This window comes from Lithobates pipiens, unplaced genomic scaffold (assembly GCF_037356315.1).
Source record: "Lithobates pipiens isolate NorthernLeopardFrog02 unplaced genomic scaffold, aLitPip1_a1.2 Scaffold_19, whole genome shotgun sequence".
NCBI classification, from domain to species: Eukaryota; Metazoa; Chordata; class Amphibia; order Anura; family Ranidae; genus Lithobates; species Lithobates pipiens.
In genome coordinates this window covers 489,103,440-489,122,448 of record NW_027507764.1, presented here as the reverse complement: position 1 = coordinate 489,122,448, position 19,009 = coordinate 489,103,440, and the positions used below count along the sequence as shown (strand labels likewise).

Sequence of the window (19,009 nt, the reverse complement as noted above, 5' to 3'; positions counted from 1 at the left end):
TACGTTCGACTCGAACACGAAGCTCATCCCTATTCACCAGCACTGGCCTAAGATGTCATCAAGCTGCTCACAAGGGGATGGGTGCTGCAGAGAATGTCACTCATTCCATACACAAGCTTCATTCTCTGCAGCATCCAGGACCAACCTCAGCCATAGAAGACCAAAAGACGAAGAGGATCCCAGAGCTTCACATGACCAGCAAGCATGGGTGTCCGCAGAATTTTTTTCAGGGGGGGGCATAATTTTAGGGTCACCCATTTTCGACAATGTCATTATCACATTATCGTGGTCAGAGGCTGCAGATGTAGTACAATCCCTAGGATAAGTAATGGATAATAGCCAACAGAACCTCCTCACTCACTCTGGGTTCCCCGGAGGCGACTCTGGTCAGTAGTCTAGCATGTCTGTACCCTGGCAGTGGCTCAGTCTTTCTCTCTCTGGCGGTGCTGGGCAGAGTGGCTCTCTCTGGTGGCGCTGGACAGCATGGCTCTCTCTGGTCGCACGGGGCAATGTAGCTCTCTCTCTGGTGGTGCTGGACAGCGTGGCTCTCTCTCTGGCTTCTGCCCAGCACACTCCTTGTACTTTTTCCTGTAGCACTCTCTCCCTCAGCTTTTTTCCAGGCTGCAGTCTCTCAATCTCTCTCTTGATCGAGCTGTAGCCTGCTCCCCGTTTAAAATGGGGCCACCAATCTTTGGGACTACGTGTCCCATGATGCTCTCCTCTCCTAGTCTCCTTTGATTGTCCCTCAGTTATGGCCAACAGGGAAGGAACAGCGCGGGCAGGAAGCTTGGAGGGCAACCTGGTGAGAGCTTTCATCTCTTCTCCCTGACAGGAGAAAGGGGGGGGGGGGGTGACCAGGGGAAACCTCTGATAGCCCGTAGCCCGCCTTTCTCCTGTCACAGCGCCGCTGAGTTCTCTGCTGGACTGAGCAGGGAAAAAAGCCCGCAGTCACATTACACTGATAGGGGGGCTTGACAGAACCTTGATGATGTCACCCCACTGGTGGGTTGCACATGGGTGTGGGCTGCCCGCACCCCGATAGCGATGGAACTGTGTTGAATTTAAGATCTGATCCCTGATTCCAGGGGGGGGGCACTTGACCCCCCTTGCCCCTACCTGCGGACGCCCATGCCAGCAAGCAGAGACAGCTGATAAAGGTATGTATTTTAACCGCTTCAGCAGTTAAAGATTTGGCTGCTCAATGACCAGGCCATTTTTTTGCTATCCGGCACTGTCACGCTTTAACTGACAATTGCACGATCATGCGACGCTGTACCCAAAAAATATTGCCGTCCTTTTTTTCCCACAAAGAGATGCTTTCTTTTTTGGTATTTGATCGCCTCTGCAGTTTTTATTTTTTGCGCTATAAACAAAAGAAGAGTGTCAATTTTGAAAAAAAAACGATCACAATAAGCCTATATTGATTGGTTCGCGCAAAAGTTATAGCATCTATAAAATAAGGGATAGATTTATGACATTTTTATTTATTTATTTATTTATTTACTAGTAATGGCGGCAATCTGCGATTTTTTTTCCGGGACTGTGACATTATGGTGGACATTTCGGACACTTTTGACACATTTTTGAAGCCATTGGTGATCAGTGCTATAAAAATGCACTGATTACTGTATAAATGTCACTGGCGGGGAAGAGGTTAACACTAGGGGGCGATCAAGGGGCAATTGTGTTCCCTAGTGTGTGTTCTAACTGTAGGGGGAGTAGGACTGACTAGGAGGAGACAGACACACAAGATCTGTCTCCTCTTCCCTGAAAGAACCAGAATCTGTGTGTTTACGCACAAAGATCCTGGTTCTCGCTCTGTCACAAGTGATCGCGGAAGCCCGATGGTCATCGCACCCGCCGGGCGCTAGCGTCGGGGTTGGGCTCACGATGTGGGCACGCCCCTAGTGGTCAAAAAGGCGAAGCGACGTACCATAACGTTGTTTTGCCCAGCTGTGCCATTCTGCCGCAGTAAAACTGCAGATTGCTGGTCGGCAAGCGGGTAAACAATTTAAAAAAAAAAGGGTAAAAGGGTGGTCGTGGTGCGGTAAGGTGGGGTGGGGTTAAAGTTGTCAACTGTTTTTGCAGTGCTTTTAATCGCTTTGCTGTGTTAGTGGTGCGCTTTTTTTATGGTCACATGACTCAAAAGAATAATTTTTCGGTGCTTTTCAGGCGCTTTTGAAATGCTTTCCATTCATTTAAATGGACAGGGGCATTTTGAGGCGCTTTTTTAAGGCTCCAAACATGCTCCAATGATGCTGCTTGCAGGACTTTTTTTACCATCCCACATGTGCACCGCCCCAGTGTTAAAGAACCCATTGATATTAATGGAAAGCAGTTTTCAGGAGCTTTTCAGGCACTTTTTTCTTGCGTGAATGCGCCTGAAAAGCTCCTCAGTGTGAAAGGGGTCCTAACTGTCCACATTGTCCAGCAATAGTGTCAATTAGATGGTTGATACAAATAATTTTCCACTGACAAGGGTGCTTACAAAGGTCAGCTTTTATCTATTTATGTAAAACCTTTACCCCAAAAGGGAAACAAAACTACTGCTGTAACTGCTTATACAGTGTTAGCTGGAGTTCTGTTTTACATACTTTCCGGTCACCCTATAGCAGTTTTACTGCTACAGGGCAGCAGCTATGCACAGGATCATGTATATATTTATATGCGATCCTGCATTTCTGGGTAGGGGGAGCGAATGCGTGCCACTGATGGCTCGCTGACACTGTCATTACACACAGCGGAAGCCGGTCAGAGGGTACTGGGTACTTGATGCCTGCTGGCACCAGTGGCGGTCGCTCATTAGTGGTGCACAAGCGCCACTCCCCCATCCTAATCTACATGCAGGACACCAGAAGCATGGATTTATATGTTTTTTTGTTTTTTTTAGAAGCATGTGATTAGAGCCTAGGGCTCTAATTGACTTAAAAAAGGGTGTGCTAAGGGTTCGCTAATGTCTCATAAAAGGGTGGGCCAACCCTGTTATGTGACATTAGCGAATTAATATTCTCTAATGTCTTCCTGTTTCTCTTCCCGGCCAATCAGAAAGCAGGTCCTGAGACCCCATTGGCCGGGAGTCCTAAGACCCCATTGGCCAGGAGTCCAAAGACCTGATTGGCCGGGAGGAGAAGTGACAGCCGGGACACAGAGGAGGCAGTGGGGGGAAGCCGCCACCACAGCCGTGACCTGCATGGGGTAAGTGGGGCTCTGACGAGGGCCTGGTGGGCGAAAGGGCGAACCGGTGATGGGGGGTGGGTGGAAGTTGTTGTCAATGGTGTGCGGTGACGAACAGGAGTGACAGGGGGTTTCTGTGGTCAGGTCTCTCTGCCCCCCGCCCCCCCCCCCCCCCCAACCGATGGAGCACCAGCTGTCACTGTCCGGCACCCGTCGATTGTCAGGCAGAGACAAAGAACTGCGATCTGCCTATGTAGACAAGGCAAATCACCATTCAGGAAATAAATTCCATCTCTTCCCGTAGTAAAAGAACCTCCCACAATATACATAAACACTGGTTAGGCACCCAGTTAATCCTTTGATCACCCCTGATTTTAGCCCCTTCCCAGCCAGTGTCATTAGTACAGTTACAGTACATATTTTTAGCACTGATCACTGTATTAGTGTAACTGGTTCCAAAAAAGTGTCAAAAGTGCCAGTTAGTGTCAGAATGTCTGCCACAATATCGCAGTCCCCCTATAAGTCACTGATCTCTGCCATTACTAGTAGAAAAAAATTAAATATCCCATAGTTTGTAGATGCTATAACTTTTGCTCAAAGCAATCAATATACGATTAATGGGATTTTTTATTTTTATTTTTGCCAAAAATATGTAGAAGAATACATATTGTCCTAAATTGATGAAGAAATTTTATTTTTTATATTTTTTTATTGGATATTTTTTATAACAGAAAGTAAAAAATATTGTTTTTGTTTTTTTTCAAAATTGTCTTTATATAGCACAAAAAATAAAAAACTCAGAGGTGATCAAATACCACCAAAAGAAAGCTCTATGTGTGGGAAAAAAAGGACCTCAATTTTGTTTGGGTACAGCATTGCATGACCCCGCAATTGCCAGTTAAAGTGTTGCAGTGCCGTATCGCATAAAATTACCTGATCATAAAGGGGAGTAAATCTTCCGGAGGTTATGTGGTTCATTTGTTAGTAAAGTCCATCTAAATTTGGTAGTGAATTGAACACTGCCCTCCATATAGGCTGACAATGCTGCTGTCCATAAGTGACTCCATTGCTCCTCCATAGAGCCTTCCTAAGGCAGGAAGTGTGTTTCCGGCCAGGGCACCAGGTGAAAAAAAAAATGTAGCCACTACATTTAAAGATTGGTAAGCTACAATATATTACATTTCTGTTTTATGGGTTTGAATAAATATGAAGAAATACTGTAGTGTCCTTTCTCAATTCCCAGCCTTCAGCTTACTGACTACGCAGTGAAACAGAAAGAGACAGAAGAGGTCATTCCTTTGCTCACTCTGCTCCTATTAGCATGTGCTTTGTCCAGTCTTGACCCTACCTCTATTAATCTGAGCACTGCTATATAGGGGATTGCAAAAGGTTGATACCAATTAAAATACTATTTACATAAAATAAAATATAAAATTAATAATTAAGGAATACATTGATGCATCAACGTGTGTCTTTTACATCTGCCTGGAGTTCTGCTTCAAGGGTTAATAAGGCCTTAGCAAACATCATGTTTTGCTTATGTAGCGGCCATAACCCATTGCAGGGCGGCCTTGACTTAATGGGCTTATCGGTTGCCTTCTCCTGGCCTGCTCCTCCGCGTCTAGGGATTCTCAGGGTTGATACCCAACAACTTGTACACTGACACAGATGAAGGTTTATTTTTCAGAAGAACTTTCACAAACACAGTCTCTTATCGAACAGATGGCACGGGTGAAGAACTCAGGCACCTTGAACTGCAGGTTAAGCAAAATCTCTATTTCCACCCAGAGAGTAGCCACTCGCAGCTGGGTACTTCAAGGCTGAACAGATCTCTAGACAGAGATCATGGCAGTCAGCACGTTGACTCGAAACTTGAACAATCAACTGAGGGTATACAAGAACCTTTTTCCAACCGTACCTGGAATGTTTCCCACTTCCTCTATGGTACTGGAAAAGTGTGAATTCGTCAATGTCCTTCCCAACTCAGTAACCAGGCACTTCTCAGGATGCCACTTGCTGGCCCTCCTCCGAGGAGTCCTCCCCCGGTCACTTCCACGAACTGTGGTGTCCCTCCAAGCCGAGAGCACATCCGGACACTTTGAATCCTCCCTCAGTTACAGCGCCTCAGACCAGCAGGCTCTGAGACTCGGGAACAGACGGATGCCTACCCCAGACCAGGCAGGTCTATCAGGGGCCATTAACAGGAACATGCCACAGGATGTGGAACACCCCATGACTGGGACCCCTCACGGGGTTACCCCGGTCCTGGAACCAGAACAGACCACATGGGTCTCACAAACAACTCTGGAACCCTGAACACGTGACCCACACCTGTTTAAGTAACCCCTCCCAGACTCCTCAGCGAGCCACAGCACTCCCGCTGGTTGGCTCAGAGAGGCCTGATACCAAAACATCCAACCAGCCTTGGTTCTAGCCTATCATCTGCACCTCACCGTTCACATGACCAGACAGAACTTCTAAACACAGCCTGGCCAGACTGGTGTTAGGCCTACCTACAATAATTAACCCTCAGAACCTTTATTGTCCTGAGGTCAAAAACCTAAATTTACAATGCGTGTGACATTTGATCCCAAATGTCATCTGCTACACTTAGGTTGATTTAGGAACCTATTGGAGATCATTTGGAGTCGGTAAGCGGCAGTGTGTGCAGAGGTGGAGGTCTTTATCTCTTTTAAGCACGACTCTTGGGGGCTTATTTATGAAAGACAAATCCACTTTGCACTTGAAATTGCACTGAAAGTGCACTTGGAAGTGCAGTCGCTGTAAATCTTAGGGGAAGATCTGAAATGAGGAGAAGCTCTGCTGATTTTATGATCCAATCATGTGCAAGCTAAAATGCTGTTTTTTTATTTTCCTTACATGTCCCCCTCAGATCTACAGTGACTGCACTTTGAAAGATGCCCTTCAGGGATTAAAATCCCATCAGGACGTAGTTATACATGAGGCTGACAAGGGTGGAGTGGTGAAAGTGCACTTGTAGTGCAAAGTGGATTTTCCTTTAGTAAATAACCCCCTTGGGTGCATCGAGTGTTAATTTCATGTTTGAAAATCAGCTTAAAACAATGGACTATTTAAAACATGATCAAATCAATTAATCAATCAATTTTAATTTAAAGGGGTTGTAAAGGTAAATGTTTTTTCACCTTAATGCATTCTATGCATTAAGGTGAAAAAACATCTGACAGTCCAGGCGCCCCCAGCCGCCCCCCCCCCCCCCCCCATGCGGAGTCACTTTATATATATATATATAATTTAGCATTATTAAGGTTTATTGCTAGTATTCACTCACATGTGAGCATAGCGCAACTTAATATGGAAAGCGATTCAGGAACCTGCATACAAAACTAGGATGCAAATTCACTCTCTCCAACATGCTTAAAATGTACGACAGTCCTTTGGATGCTCTTTTCAATTTGCCTTCATTATATTTTCATTTCCCAGCACCTTCTGTCTTGTACTCTTTAGCACCAATGTATTAATTTTGTAAAAATCTTTTTGTCGATATGAAAAATTCATAAAAGTAGGAAGTTGATGGAATTCTAAACAGGCGGTGGTCAAAATTGGTTACAAGAAAAATTGAAGAATAATGGAAGGAAAATGTTACAAACTTGGTTAACCAAAGCTAAGCAGCTCTTAGGACTAGACCACAAAAAACTCTATCAGTGTCCATGCTGAGGCGTCCATCTGTCCATGCTGCTGGATCAGACCAGCTGAAAAAATCCCTCTGCTGTCAATCTAGCCTTTGCCCTAGGTGTAAGGGAACTTTGTTTATACCATTTCTTACCCTTTAAATAAACAAATTTTTGACAATATGTTTTTTAAATGTATTCTAATAGATGCGTGATGTGATTGGAGCAGCGACTTCAGGACAGAGCTATTACCGTTCTTCTGTTGACAAAACGATTTCATACATGAACAAAAACAAAATCCCTAAACATGTTCAGAATCGTGTGCGGAGCTGGTATGAGTATACATGGGATTCACAAGGAATGCTAGGTATGTCTAGAATTTATAGCACATATTGTATGTAAATGGGATATAGTGGGGCTCATTTTCTAAAGCTGGAGAGTGCAAAATCTGGTGCAGTTCTTCATAGAAAACAATCAGCTTGCATGATTTTTTTTTTTTGCCAAAGCTTCATTTAAAAATCTGAAGTTAGAAGCTGATTGGCTATCATGCAGAGCTGCATCTGGTTTTGCACTATGCAGTTTTAGTAAATTAACCCCAGTGCTTCATTGTATAAGTGCTCTAGTTCAATGATCTATAGATCATTGAACATTATCCACAGTCTACTGTCCATTTAAATTATTATCTATTTAAACTAGAATCCAATTTGCTTTAATGAAGTATTACCTGTATTTTGTATAAATACTATCTAACTGTATTATTTCTTTACAATACACTAACAGATGAGTCTGAACTTTTGGAGGAAATGCCAACAAGAATGCAGCTAGCTATTGCAGTTGATGTCAACCTTGCCATTGTTAACAACGTGGAATTATTTAAAGTGAGTCTCTTTTAGGATTTGAAAAATAATGGTTAAAAATATAATTACACATTATAGAAAAACAATTGTATTGTATATATTGAGAAAACGCAACAACTTTTAAATAGACAGCTGACGTTTCAATGGGACACAGTCCACCTTTTGTGGGTTTCAATATTCCTTGTTGCAAAATGTATATGTATATTGGAGGAGCCACAAAGACAATAGAGGCAAGAAGCAGTGCTCTCAAATAGGAAAACACCCTGGATTAAATAATATAATCCAATATGGTTCTGAAGTTGCCTCCAACCATTGCACATGATGTATCCAGTGAAAGACCTGGACTACAGAACTAACAACCACCAGGTACTCTGCTATTTTGGGTGGTTAATACTCCCGTCCAGAATCTAACATATGTGACATCTGCTCTTTAAAAATTGATGTGGGATCCATTTTCAAAATCTGTTATATGGAGATATCATTGAGCATAAGGTTTCTGTTTTATAGTCCTCTGAAGCAAAAACTACCATGACCCACCCTTGTCAAGCCTTGTGTATAACTATGTCCTGATGGGATTTTAATCCCTGAAGGGCATCTTTCAATTTTACTCAAATTGTCTCTGGCAAGAGTTGATGTAGTGTAGGTCTTCTCCTTTATCATCTACCCAAAATTCACAAAGGTAACACCCTAATCAGCCGTCTTCACATAGTTGTGGGACTTGGTTCCCTCTTAGAAAAACTTAGTGCTAAAGTTAGTGCCTTAGTGCTAGGTAGATAAATATCTGCAGCCAGTTGTGACCAGATTGCATGGCTACATAAAATGCAGGTCATCTATATTAATACACACTTTTAGTTGGCAGAGCTATATGTAGATGTTAAATTTCTCTATTCTTGCATTCCTCGTCACCTTGCAATGGAGGCTTTGAAATTCCATTTGACATATTATAGTTTCTATACTGTAGAACTTTAAGAATTTTTAGGTATGTCTGTGGATTTTCTATTGACACATAACTATTTTGTTTTTATCAGTTTTTTTTTTATCTCCAGTGCAAAGGAGCCTCAATGGGTGCCACGTTCTTTCCATCTCTCTCTGTTCATGGGCTAGTGGGAGAAACTTTCTTTATTTTCCCACTCAAACTTATTTACAGATAAAATCATATGGTATAGTAGATATATTGATGACCTAGTGCTGGACTGGAACATTGTGGATGGAACTCTATCTTCTTTTGTTTCTTACATCAATGATAATGATTTAAATTTGGAATTAAGCCATGATATTGGTTTTGACAGTACAGGCTCTCCTCGCTTAACGACCAGGTTCCATTCCAGCGACTAGGTCATTAAACGAATTGGTCATTAAACAAGGAGCCGCAAGTATTCAATATTTTAAGCATTCTTAACTACTGTAGTGTAATTTTTCTGGAAAAAAAGGTCTAAACACAAAACTCCAACTCGATAACGTTGTTATAATTTGCATAAGTACAGAACACAAAAATATAAACAACAAAAATCCTGTACTGTACTGTACAATACAATAATGTACAGTGTCCAAAAAGTAAAAGTAAGCGATGGTCGTAAGTCTGAGGGGTCGTTAAACAGGTAAGTTGTTAAACGAGGAGAGTTTGTATAGATTTTCTGGACATCACGCTCCGGAGCGATCCCACCACAGGTGTTGTTAGTACACAGAGTTTTTTAAAGGAGTGTACGGGTCATCCCATGCTTGCCATTAAATCTGTTCATGTGGAGGAATATATTTGAGCAAAACATAATTGTTCCACTGTGGATGGTTAGGCAGGCAATACACAGTGCAAATTTTTTTCCTGCAACCGCTGGATGCCGGATAGAAATTCATATGATTCTCCCATCAACACAGGCAATGCTGACAGGGGAGCAAGCAAATTTGTCAGGCTGATTGTACACACACGGTGATTGATCACTAAACTTGGTACAGCCTGCTCGTTAACAGTTCAAATCTCGGCTGGTTCAGCAGGAACTGTGTATGGCTAGCCTTATGCTCGGGATTGTGATATCTCTTCCAGACTGAATGAGGGGGGCTACAGGAAGTGGCACATTGATATGGCAGGTAATATTGTCTCCAAAAAAGACATATCAGCTCTTATGGGTCTAAACCAAATGTAAACCAGCTGATCAGCACAATAACCCTGTTACTTTTGTAATAAAATTTTCGCAGAAATAAAAAAAACAGGTTAGAAACATTATTTATAAATATTTAAAGTGATTGTAAAGTCTCTTTTTTTCCTCTAAAAATAACAAATATTTTATACTTGCTCTGTGTAGTGGTTTTGAACAGGGCAGCCCAAATCATCCTCTTCTTGGTGCCTCTTCAGTTCCCCTGGCCCCTCCCTCCTGTCGAGTGCCATCACAGCAAGCAGCTTGCTATGGGGGCACCCACGCTAAATCACAGCTCCCTGTGTCAATTCAGGCATGGACCCCCGGTTTGGCACCATCCCCTCGATCTCTTGATTGGCTAATTGACTTTGATTGACAGCAGCGGGAGCCAATGGCGTCTCAGCCAATCAGGAGGAAAGTCCCAGTTGGCCAAGGCCCTCGTGGACATTGCTGGACAGAGATAAGTCTCAGGTAAGTATTGGGGGGCTGAGGGGGGCTTCTACACATAAAAGGCTTTTTATCTTACTGCATAGAATACATTAAGATAAAAAAAGTTTGACATTACAACCACTTTAATTGTCTTGTCTGAAGATCCTATTCTGATCATGTCTAGTGGTTGCAGATTTTCGAATAGACGTGCCAACACTCTGGGCAATATATGATCCCTAAGACTTTTTCTGTCCTCTTCTTCCAAGACCACCTGGCTCAGTACGACTGGTTCTTTTGTTGTGGTTTAAGAACTCATCATGACCTGATCCACCGGTAAAGAATATAAAATCCCTGACTTCATAAATTGCAGTACTAAAAATTTTAAATATATTATAGAATGCACCACATGCATTTTACATTATGTTGAGTTCACATCCAGACCCCTCTGGGTTAAGATCAGGGAACATTACATTGGTGCCAGTTACACAATCAGCAAATGATCCAAAGGTGCACTTTTTTGTATTTAAATTACAAAGGGTGTCCTTGGCTAAGGAAAGACCTGTGGGTGATCACTGTGCCAGCAGTCTGTTATTAGACTCCATGCTCTCAACCTTCTGCCAGCTATTTGGTGGGACCCACATTTATGCTAAAAATACAGCCCCGTTAAGGATTCTGCATGCAAGTAGAAAGAAACAGCCTTTCCTTATTCAACCTGGGAAAGCTGCCTCTTGCTCCTCCTTTGTTATTTCCAATCTTGGGAATTTAACGTCTTTCCCCATCTGCTCCAATAACCATGTCCCTTTGGTAAACTCACTTGCTCACAATCCTTCACTGTTATGTATCAGAGTATGCCTGGTATTACATGTCCCACAGGCTCCCACTAATGGATGGAAGGGGTACAGCACTAGCTAGGTTAGCATAGAAGTCCTATGTGAACACATAAGGGTTGATTTACTAAAACTGAAGCGTGCAAAATCTGGTGCAGCTCTGCATAAAAATCAGCTTACAGGTTTTTTTTTTTGTCAAAGCTTAATTGAACAACCTGAAGTTAGAAGCTGATAGGCTACTAGATTTTGCACTCTCCAGTTTTAGTAAATCAACCCCATAGAGCAGCTGCAGCATAGTGTCTCTGTAGTTACTGTACTTCTTCCTTGCCAGCTAAGCACCCAGCTACATATACATATATATTTTTATCAATATTTAACAACCATGGAGATTTGTATTATTATTCAGGATTTATATAGCGCCAATAGTTTGCACAGCGCTTAACAACATGGGGGCAGACAGTACAGTTACAATACAATTCAGGGATCAGAGGGCCCTGCTCATTAGAGCTTACAATCTAGAAGGGAGGGTCAAGTGAAACAAAAAGCAATAGCTGTGGAGGATGATCAGATGGAGAAAATAAAATTTCAGTTGTTAGGTGTGGGTAGGATAGGCTTCTCTGAAGAAGAGGGTTTTCAGGGATCATCTAAAAGTTAATAAATTAGGAGATAATCTGAGAGATTGGGGTAGGACATTCCATAGGATTGGAGAGGCTCTGAAAAAGTCCTGGAGGCGAGCATGGGAGGAGGTGATGAGGGAGCTAGAGAGCCGGAGATCTTGAGAAGAACGAAGAGAATATTATGTTGGTATTTAGAGACTAGGCTAGTGATGTAGATGGGGGCAGAGTTGTAGATGGCTTTGTAAGTAGTTTTTAGTATTTTGAATTTAATTCTTTGGGTGAGCAGAAGTCAGTGGCGGGATTGACAGAGAGGAGTAGCAGACACAGAGCGGTTGGTAAGGTGGATGAGTCTGGCACCAGCCTTCATGATGAGTTGAAGGGGGATAGACTATGTAGAGATAAGCCAATGAGAAGGGAGTTGCAGTACTCGAGGCGAGAGATGACCAGGGAGGGAATTAGGAGCTTTGTTGTATCATTAGTTAGAAAGGGTCGTATTTTGGAGATGTTGCAGAGGTTGAGGCAGCAAGATTAGGACAGTGATTGAATGTGGGGCTTAAAGGAGAGTTCAGAGTCCAGGACTATGCCTAGGACCTTGGCATGTGGGGATGGGCTTATAGTTGTGCCATCGATTTTGACAGAGAGATCAGGGGAAGGGGCATGTGGGGGAGGAAAAATTATAAGTTCGGTTTTGGATAGATTAAGTTTGAGGAAGTGGTGTGACATCCAGACTGATATATCTGATAGTAAAATAGTGATACGTGAGGAGACTGAAGGAGTGAGCTGAGGGGTAGAGAAATAGATTTGTATCTTAGATGGTATTGAATTTTCTCTCATTTATTTTCCAGGGTTGTGATGCCCAGATGATTCATGACTTGCTATTGAGGTTGAAGTCCATTGTCTACTTACCAGGTGACTTTGTATGCAAAAAGGTAAATTATTCTTTCAATATATTCTTTTATGGTATTATACGCTGGTCCCACAATTATATTACAATGAATCTTAAGTAATTATATATAAATTTTCTTTGTTATGTACAGTAACAAAAAAATCCTTAAACTGTTTATTTTTAATCAGATATTAAAACTGAATATTTGATTTTTATCTCTTGCAGCCATGTTTTGAAAATTAATTCTGCTCATCTCTGCAGCTGTTGTGTTAAAAATAGACCTGAACAGCAGACATACCCTCCTACTCCTCTCCTAGTAAAGATGAAAATATTTCATTCAATCAATCTAGAATATTAGCTGAAAAGTACATAGTGTTGGGCTTTCCTATGAGAAAGCCCAGCATGTTTTTCAAACTGGCTGTTATGGATGCACCCTGCAATAAATGTACTGTATTTATTGGCGTATAACACTCACTTTTTCACCAGCAAAATCGGGTGCAAATAGTGTGTGCGTGTTATACGCCAATAGCTGCCTTATTTAAAATGTACGTTTTTTTTCCTGAAACTTCCCTCTTAAAATGAATGTGCGTGTTGTACGACTGTGCGTGTTATACGTGGATAAATACGGGTATATTTGTAAAATGAATATATTATACAATGAATCTACGTTTTTAATAATACGTCAGTTTATCAAAATGAAATAAACAACACCATGGATTAGTCACAAAGATGTGTTAGGATTGCTTTTATCTAAAATGGTCAGTCAAAATGATTTTGTGTGAAGCTATCATTGGCTTCTGCATTTCTATCAAAATGTGTTGGCCGTCCTGCAGATGGTAGTTTGTTTTTGTCTCAGTTTTTATCGACATTTGTACATGACACGGCTGAACAGCACTTACCAGTGATAAAATGATGTGTTAGAATGAAATGAATGAAACACATTAGCAGCTGCTCTTAAAGTTGTTGAGCTCTCTCCCAACCTGGGAAATAACATTTTACCTTCTATTTCCTATAGCAGTGTATGATACTTGCGGTAAAGTCCTTCTCGCCCAGACCTGACTAGTGTCGCAAAGGCTAATCTTCCTGATTACAACTCTTTTTTTTCCTGCAGCTGAATGATTTAAAAAAAAAAATGTGGTTTTGCTGAAGTATTCAGCCCACTCTGTGTGTTCAGCAGAGGTCATGTTTTATGCTGCATCATTAAAGATTAATTCCATCACTAAGCCGTTTGTCTACCTTGAGCTAAAACTCATATTTATTCTGGAAAAAAAAAACAGCCACGTGCTGGGAATTTCATATGGCAAAGTTTCTGCAGACGTTTGTTGAAATAAAGCAAGTCTTTTTTGCTTCAGAGGGATAGCGGTCTCAATATGTATTTATTACCTATACAATCTCTACTCCTTGCCTAGTTTTGCCACATAACATTTCTGCCATGTTGATCCTCTTATCTGAAAGTGAGTCTCCCTTTTAAAGATAATAGAAAGAAGAAAGAAAATTGTGAAACACTTAAAATGCTTCTGATAGACCATGTCATTATTTTAGACCATGTGATCATTCTAGACCACGTGATCTGGAATGCCTAGGACTATGTCTTATGAGTGTACCGTTTAATCTTGGCAAGCAAGAGGAACTTTTCTCCAGGATAGTTTTATGGTCACTCTTATTTACTTACTTTTTTTTAATTAAGAAAGTTTGGTCCCGCCTCCCTGCATGTCACCCACCTAGGCGAATGATATGCACTGTGCTCTCTGTGCCTCCTATGCATGTCACATATCCTAGGAGGCAGAGGGGAAGATTTACTAAAAACTGGTGCACTCAGAATCTGGTGCAGCTGTGCATGGTAGCCAATCAGCTTCTAAGATCAGCTTGTTCGGTTGAGCTTTGGCAAGAAAACATGGAAGCTGATTGGTTTCTATGCATAGTTGCATCAGATTTTGCACTCTGCAGTTTTAGTAATTAACCCCTATAGTGTTTAATTCCTTGCTGCCTGTGCTATAGCTGAAAGACGGCTACAGCACAGGCTTCCAATGCTGGGAGAGGGTCCATGGACGTCCTCCCATGATCGGGCTCTGTGATCGTCAAGCCCTTCAGACCCTGCTGATCACAGATCGGAGTAAAGGTCCAATCACAGCAGCCCTTTATCATGTGATAAACTGTCAGCCAATGACAGCTGATCACAGGATGTAAACACAAGACAGTGTTAGAAAGCCAATAACCGGGACATCAGTCCCAACAGTGCCCACCAGTGCTGCTAATCAGTGTCCACCAGTGCTGCTAATCAGTGCCCACCAGTGCTGCTAATCAGTTCCCACCAGTGCCATCTATCAGTGCCCATCAGTGCCATAATCATCAGTGTCACCTATCAGTGCTGCCTATCAGTGCCACCTACCGGTGCCTCTGTGTCCATCAGTGCTGCCTATCAGTGCCATCTACCAGTGCTCTTCAGTGCTGCCCATCAGTGCCACCTCTCAGTGCTCTTCAGTGTTGTCTATCAGAGCCCATCAGTGTCACCTATCATTGCATTCCTATTAGTGCACACCAGTGCCGCCTAATCAGTGCCCATCAGTGCAGCCTATCAGTGCCCATCAAAATTGTTTTTTTTTTTGTTTGTTTAGCAAAAAAACTGTGGTTATTAAATGCCACCAAAAGAAAGCTCTATTTGTGTGGGAAAAAATGATAAAAAAAAAGTAGTGTTGCAACAGTGTTTCATGACTGTGCAATTGTCATTCAAAGTGGGAAGTGCTAAAAGCAGAAAATTGGCCTGGACAGGAAGGGGGTAAAAGTACCCAGTGGGCAAGTGGTTTACAAAGGTGGGCCTAGAGGTGCATAATTGGGAGGCTCACCACCCAGAAGCCCAGAAGAGCCAGCAGCCCCCTGATGATGTCACAAAGAACATGGCGGCTTTTATTTTATATTTGTTATGTTTATGTCTGTTCTGAATCTCCATTTCTGGGTTGGGTATTTTTTGGTATCAGACATGTTGTGTAAAGAGGGTGTTGTATCTATTTTTATTCAAGTTTTAACTTACGGAGAAATAAAATATATGATCTTTTAAATAAGCTGCTTCATTTTGTGTAAATAAAGTCCATCTTTTTTGGGTATTATGATTCCAAATCAATGTGTAAACATGGCAGCATGGGAACTGGTCGGTTGCAGTTAATAGAAGAGGATCTCAGCCGGACAACGGTGGATCCCCTGGGTGGGTGAGTATCTGAACTGTGCAGAGACTGCAACCCGGTAAGTGGGGGTTAAAAAACCACAAGGAGACACAGAGGTGAGTTTAGTAAATGTTGACTTCTGACTTCTACTGAAAAAAAGAGTCCTTTGAGTGCTGACTGTAAATAACCCTGCCCCCAATGTTATAGGCACTTTCTAATACAGTTAGAAGTATGCAGGGACCATAACAGATTTTGCTTAGTTTCAGAAATGATCTTTCTTACCTTTTTTTACAAGGTTAAAAAGCGTGTGACTGGGCATCTCTTCTTTCTGATAGTGGGGGGCGGGGTTAGTGCCATTTTCTGCAGCCTGAAACAAGATGCAGACTGCACTTCAGCAGGGAGGATGTTCATAAGGCAAGCTGTGATGGGTAGAGGGTGTGTTCCAGAGGCAGGATATGACTGGGAGGGGGGTTTGTAAGCTGAACAAACTACCTCATACAGGCATGCTGTGTGTCTGCACAGATTCCTGTACCTCTTAATGGTCAGAAAGGTGGAACATTTACCACATATGCACAGGTCATCTTCTGTGATTTATGTGGTCAGTTTAGAACAAAAAAAAGATGATTGGCAGTATTAACTAGGTACTTCAGATGGAAGAAGTACATAAAGAAGATAGACACAATAAAATACACATATGTGAATACACACATAGAAAAAAATAAAGAAATATTTAGAGTAACATACACTTTAATCAGGTGAAAGGATTTTTTTTCCTACTAGCCAGGTCTGCAATTTATTAGAAATTAAACATTTATTAAATAACATTAAAATCATTTTTAAAAGCTGCACTGAATATCATGAGTCTACAATTAACCCTTTGAATTACTAGTTTATTTGAACCGTTGACTTTCTCAATTCACAAGCACTGTCATGATAAACCTCAATGGATATAATACAGGCATGTACTGGCCATCAGGACTACCGGGAGTTTCCCGGTGGGCCGATGGCTCAGTGGGCCACTCTGATGTAAGGGGGCTGGTGATGGGCCACTCTGATGTAAGGGGTTGCTGATGGGACACTCTGATGTAAGGGGGCGCTGATGGGATACTCTGATGTAAGGGGGTGCTGATGGGACACTCTGATGTAAGGGGGCTGCTCATGGGACACTCTGATGTAAGGGGGTGCTGATTGGACACTCTGATGTAAGGGAGTGCTGATGGGACACTCAAAATGTAAGTGGGCCGGTCTGGATGAAGTCCAGGGCCAAATTTCTGTCCCAGTCCAGCCCTGATATAATATATATTCACCTGTGAAATTTATTTACACACAAATGTGCGTTCGTATTGATTCACAGTATTGTATTTCATTTTTGACTGTGTCCTCAGAATAGTATATATCTAAAGTTCACTTCACCATTCTAACAATGCTAGCTCTGTGTTACATGCAGTGTCGATCCCGCTCCTGAGCTTACCTTCACATGCTGCATTCTAGCAGGGCCCCCCTAGATGTGGGCCCTAGTTACAGCTTTTCAGGAGTGGTGAGCTCCAACTCCCCCCCCTCCACTTGTTTCACATTACTACTTCGCTAATACAAGTTCCCAATGTCTTCAGCCATAGGTCCAAGCAGGGGCCACTTATCATACATTACATTAGAGACCTCTACATCACATGTGGTTCCAGGTTCAGTCCCCAGGTGGCCACATCTCACACCTGAAGCCCACGCTACATGGGTGCCCTCATGACAATACAGGTGACCCAAGAAGAACCTTCTCGATCACCCCCACTGTCTGACTCAACATCTTCAAACCACCATCACCCCTACCTGAACTGACTACTAACAGGGGATTGACCAGCTATTGGCTGTGCACTGCATCTTCTTGAGGTCAGTCCAGGATAAGGCTACCTTGCCATTATTTGACTGCCTGCATCTATGTGGCAGCCACACCCATTTTACATGCTATCCTCTTCCCCACACATAAGTCTGTGGAAGCTTAAAAAGATCCAGTACCAATCACATGTTCAAACAGTTCCAGACATATGACGGAAACAATTCCAAATAATGTGGCTATGGGGGTGCTGTGGTGCTCACTGCCTTACCCGCACTGTGTTTCTCTTATTCTACAGGCCCAAGGCATAATTTTGTTTGCCCCCTCTCCCCCAAAGAGGAGTACTGTATCTCATCCTGACTCATGATACTTTTGAGTTTGTTTACTCGAGTCCCACCTAACCAAGGCACAAGGATCTATGATGGGCACGATTTGTGCACCTTCGTATATTAACTTGTATCTGGGTTCATGGGAACACTCATTTTTTTTCTGAAGATGAGTATTAGCAGGACGTGAAAAATAAAAACGATATGGCATCATTTCATAAACAAGTCAGTATGCTTTGGACAGGGTCTGAGGATTAATTTTAAAAAAAGTTGATTCATATGACAAGAAGACTCTGGGCTAAAGTAAATGAGAAGAGGAGAATATTTTGAGGGCTGATAGTCATCACCCAAAACATACCCTAAGGTTTACCAAGAGTACAATATCTTAGGTGAAAATTAATTATTCTGAAGAATCAGATTTAGAACTGTAAGAACAAAGATTAAAGTATAACTAAAGGCAATTTTTTTTTCGTGGAAAGGGATTATAACACCTGTCAAGTCTTTATCATTACTCTGCCCCTGTTAGGAAGATTCACTCTATTTCTCCTGTTTACCATTATCATTGAAAGTGAAGGTTCAAAATTTTGGATTGTGCCCAGAAAAGTAATAGAAGGGAGATTTTCCAATGGAGACACTAGCTCTGGTGACCTGACTCTAACCAATATGAAAAAAACAAAAGTTTTGACTATAGTTCTACTTTAGGATATAGATTAAAGGAGAGGGAATATAAAGAAGGATTTTTCAAGGGAGCTTGTTATAAAGCAAAATTGAGTGATAGGTCAAAATTATTAGGAGGGTAGATGAGACCATATACTGAACAGAGGAATGAAATACATAAAGTTTTAAACCTTAGGGTTTTATTAAAGCGGAGGTCCACCCTAAAGTGGACTTTCCGCTCATTGGAATCCTCCCCCCCTCTGGCGCCACAATTGCCACCTTTCAGGGGGGAGGGGGGTGCAGGTACCTGTACAGTACAGGTATCTGCACCCACTTCCAGGATAGCTCTCTGCGGAAAGGGGCGTAGATTCTGCAGAATCTACGCCCCTTTCCGAAAGTCCCTCGCTGCCTGCTGGGAAACACACAGATCCCAGAGGCAGCGGGTCCATCCTTATTGCGCAGCGCGACTCGCGC

General features: G+C 42.3%; 1 protein-coding gene across 1 annotated transcript in view; it reads left to right on the top strand.

Annotated features, from left to right (window-relative positions):
• Positions 1-19,009, top strand: part of CNGB3 (cyclic nucleotide gated channel subunit beta 3) — a 534,104-nt gene that overhangs the window by 434,738 nt on the left and 80,357 nt on the right. The window contains exons 15-17 of the mRNA XM_077492986.1: positions 7,032-7,191; positions 7,605-7,702; positions 12,529-12,612. Coding sequence (XP_077349112.1) covers positions 7,032-7,191; positions 7,605-7,702; positions 12,529-12,612 — 342 coding nt within the window. The remainder of the gene's footprint in view (positions 1-7,031; positions 7,192-7,604; positions 7,703-12,528; positions 12,613-19,009) is intronic.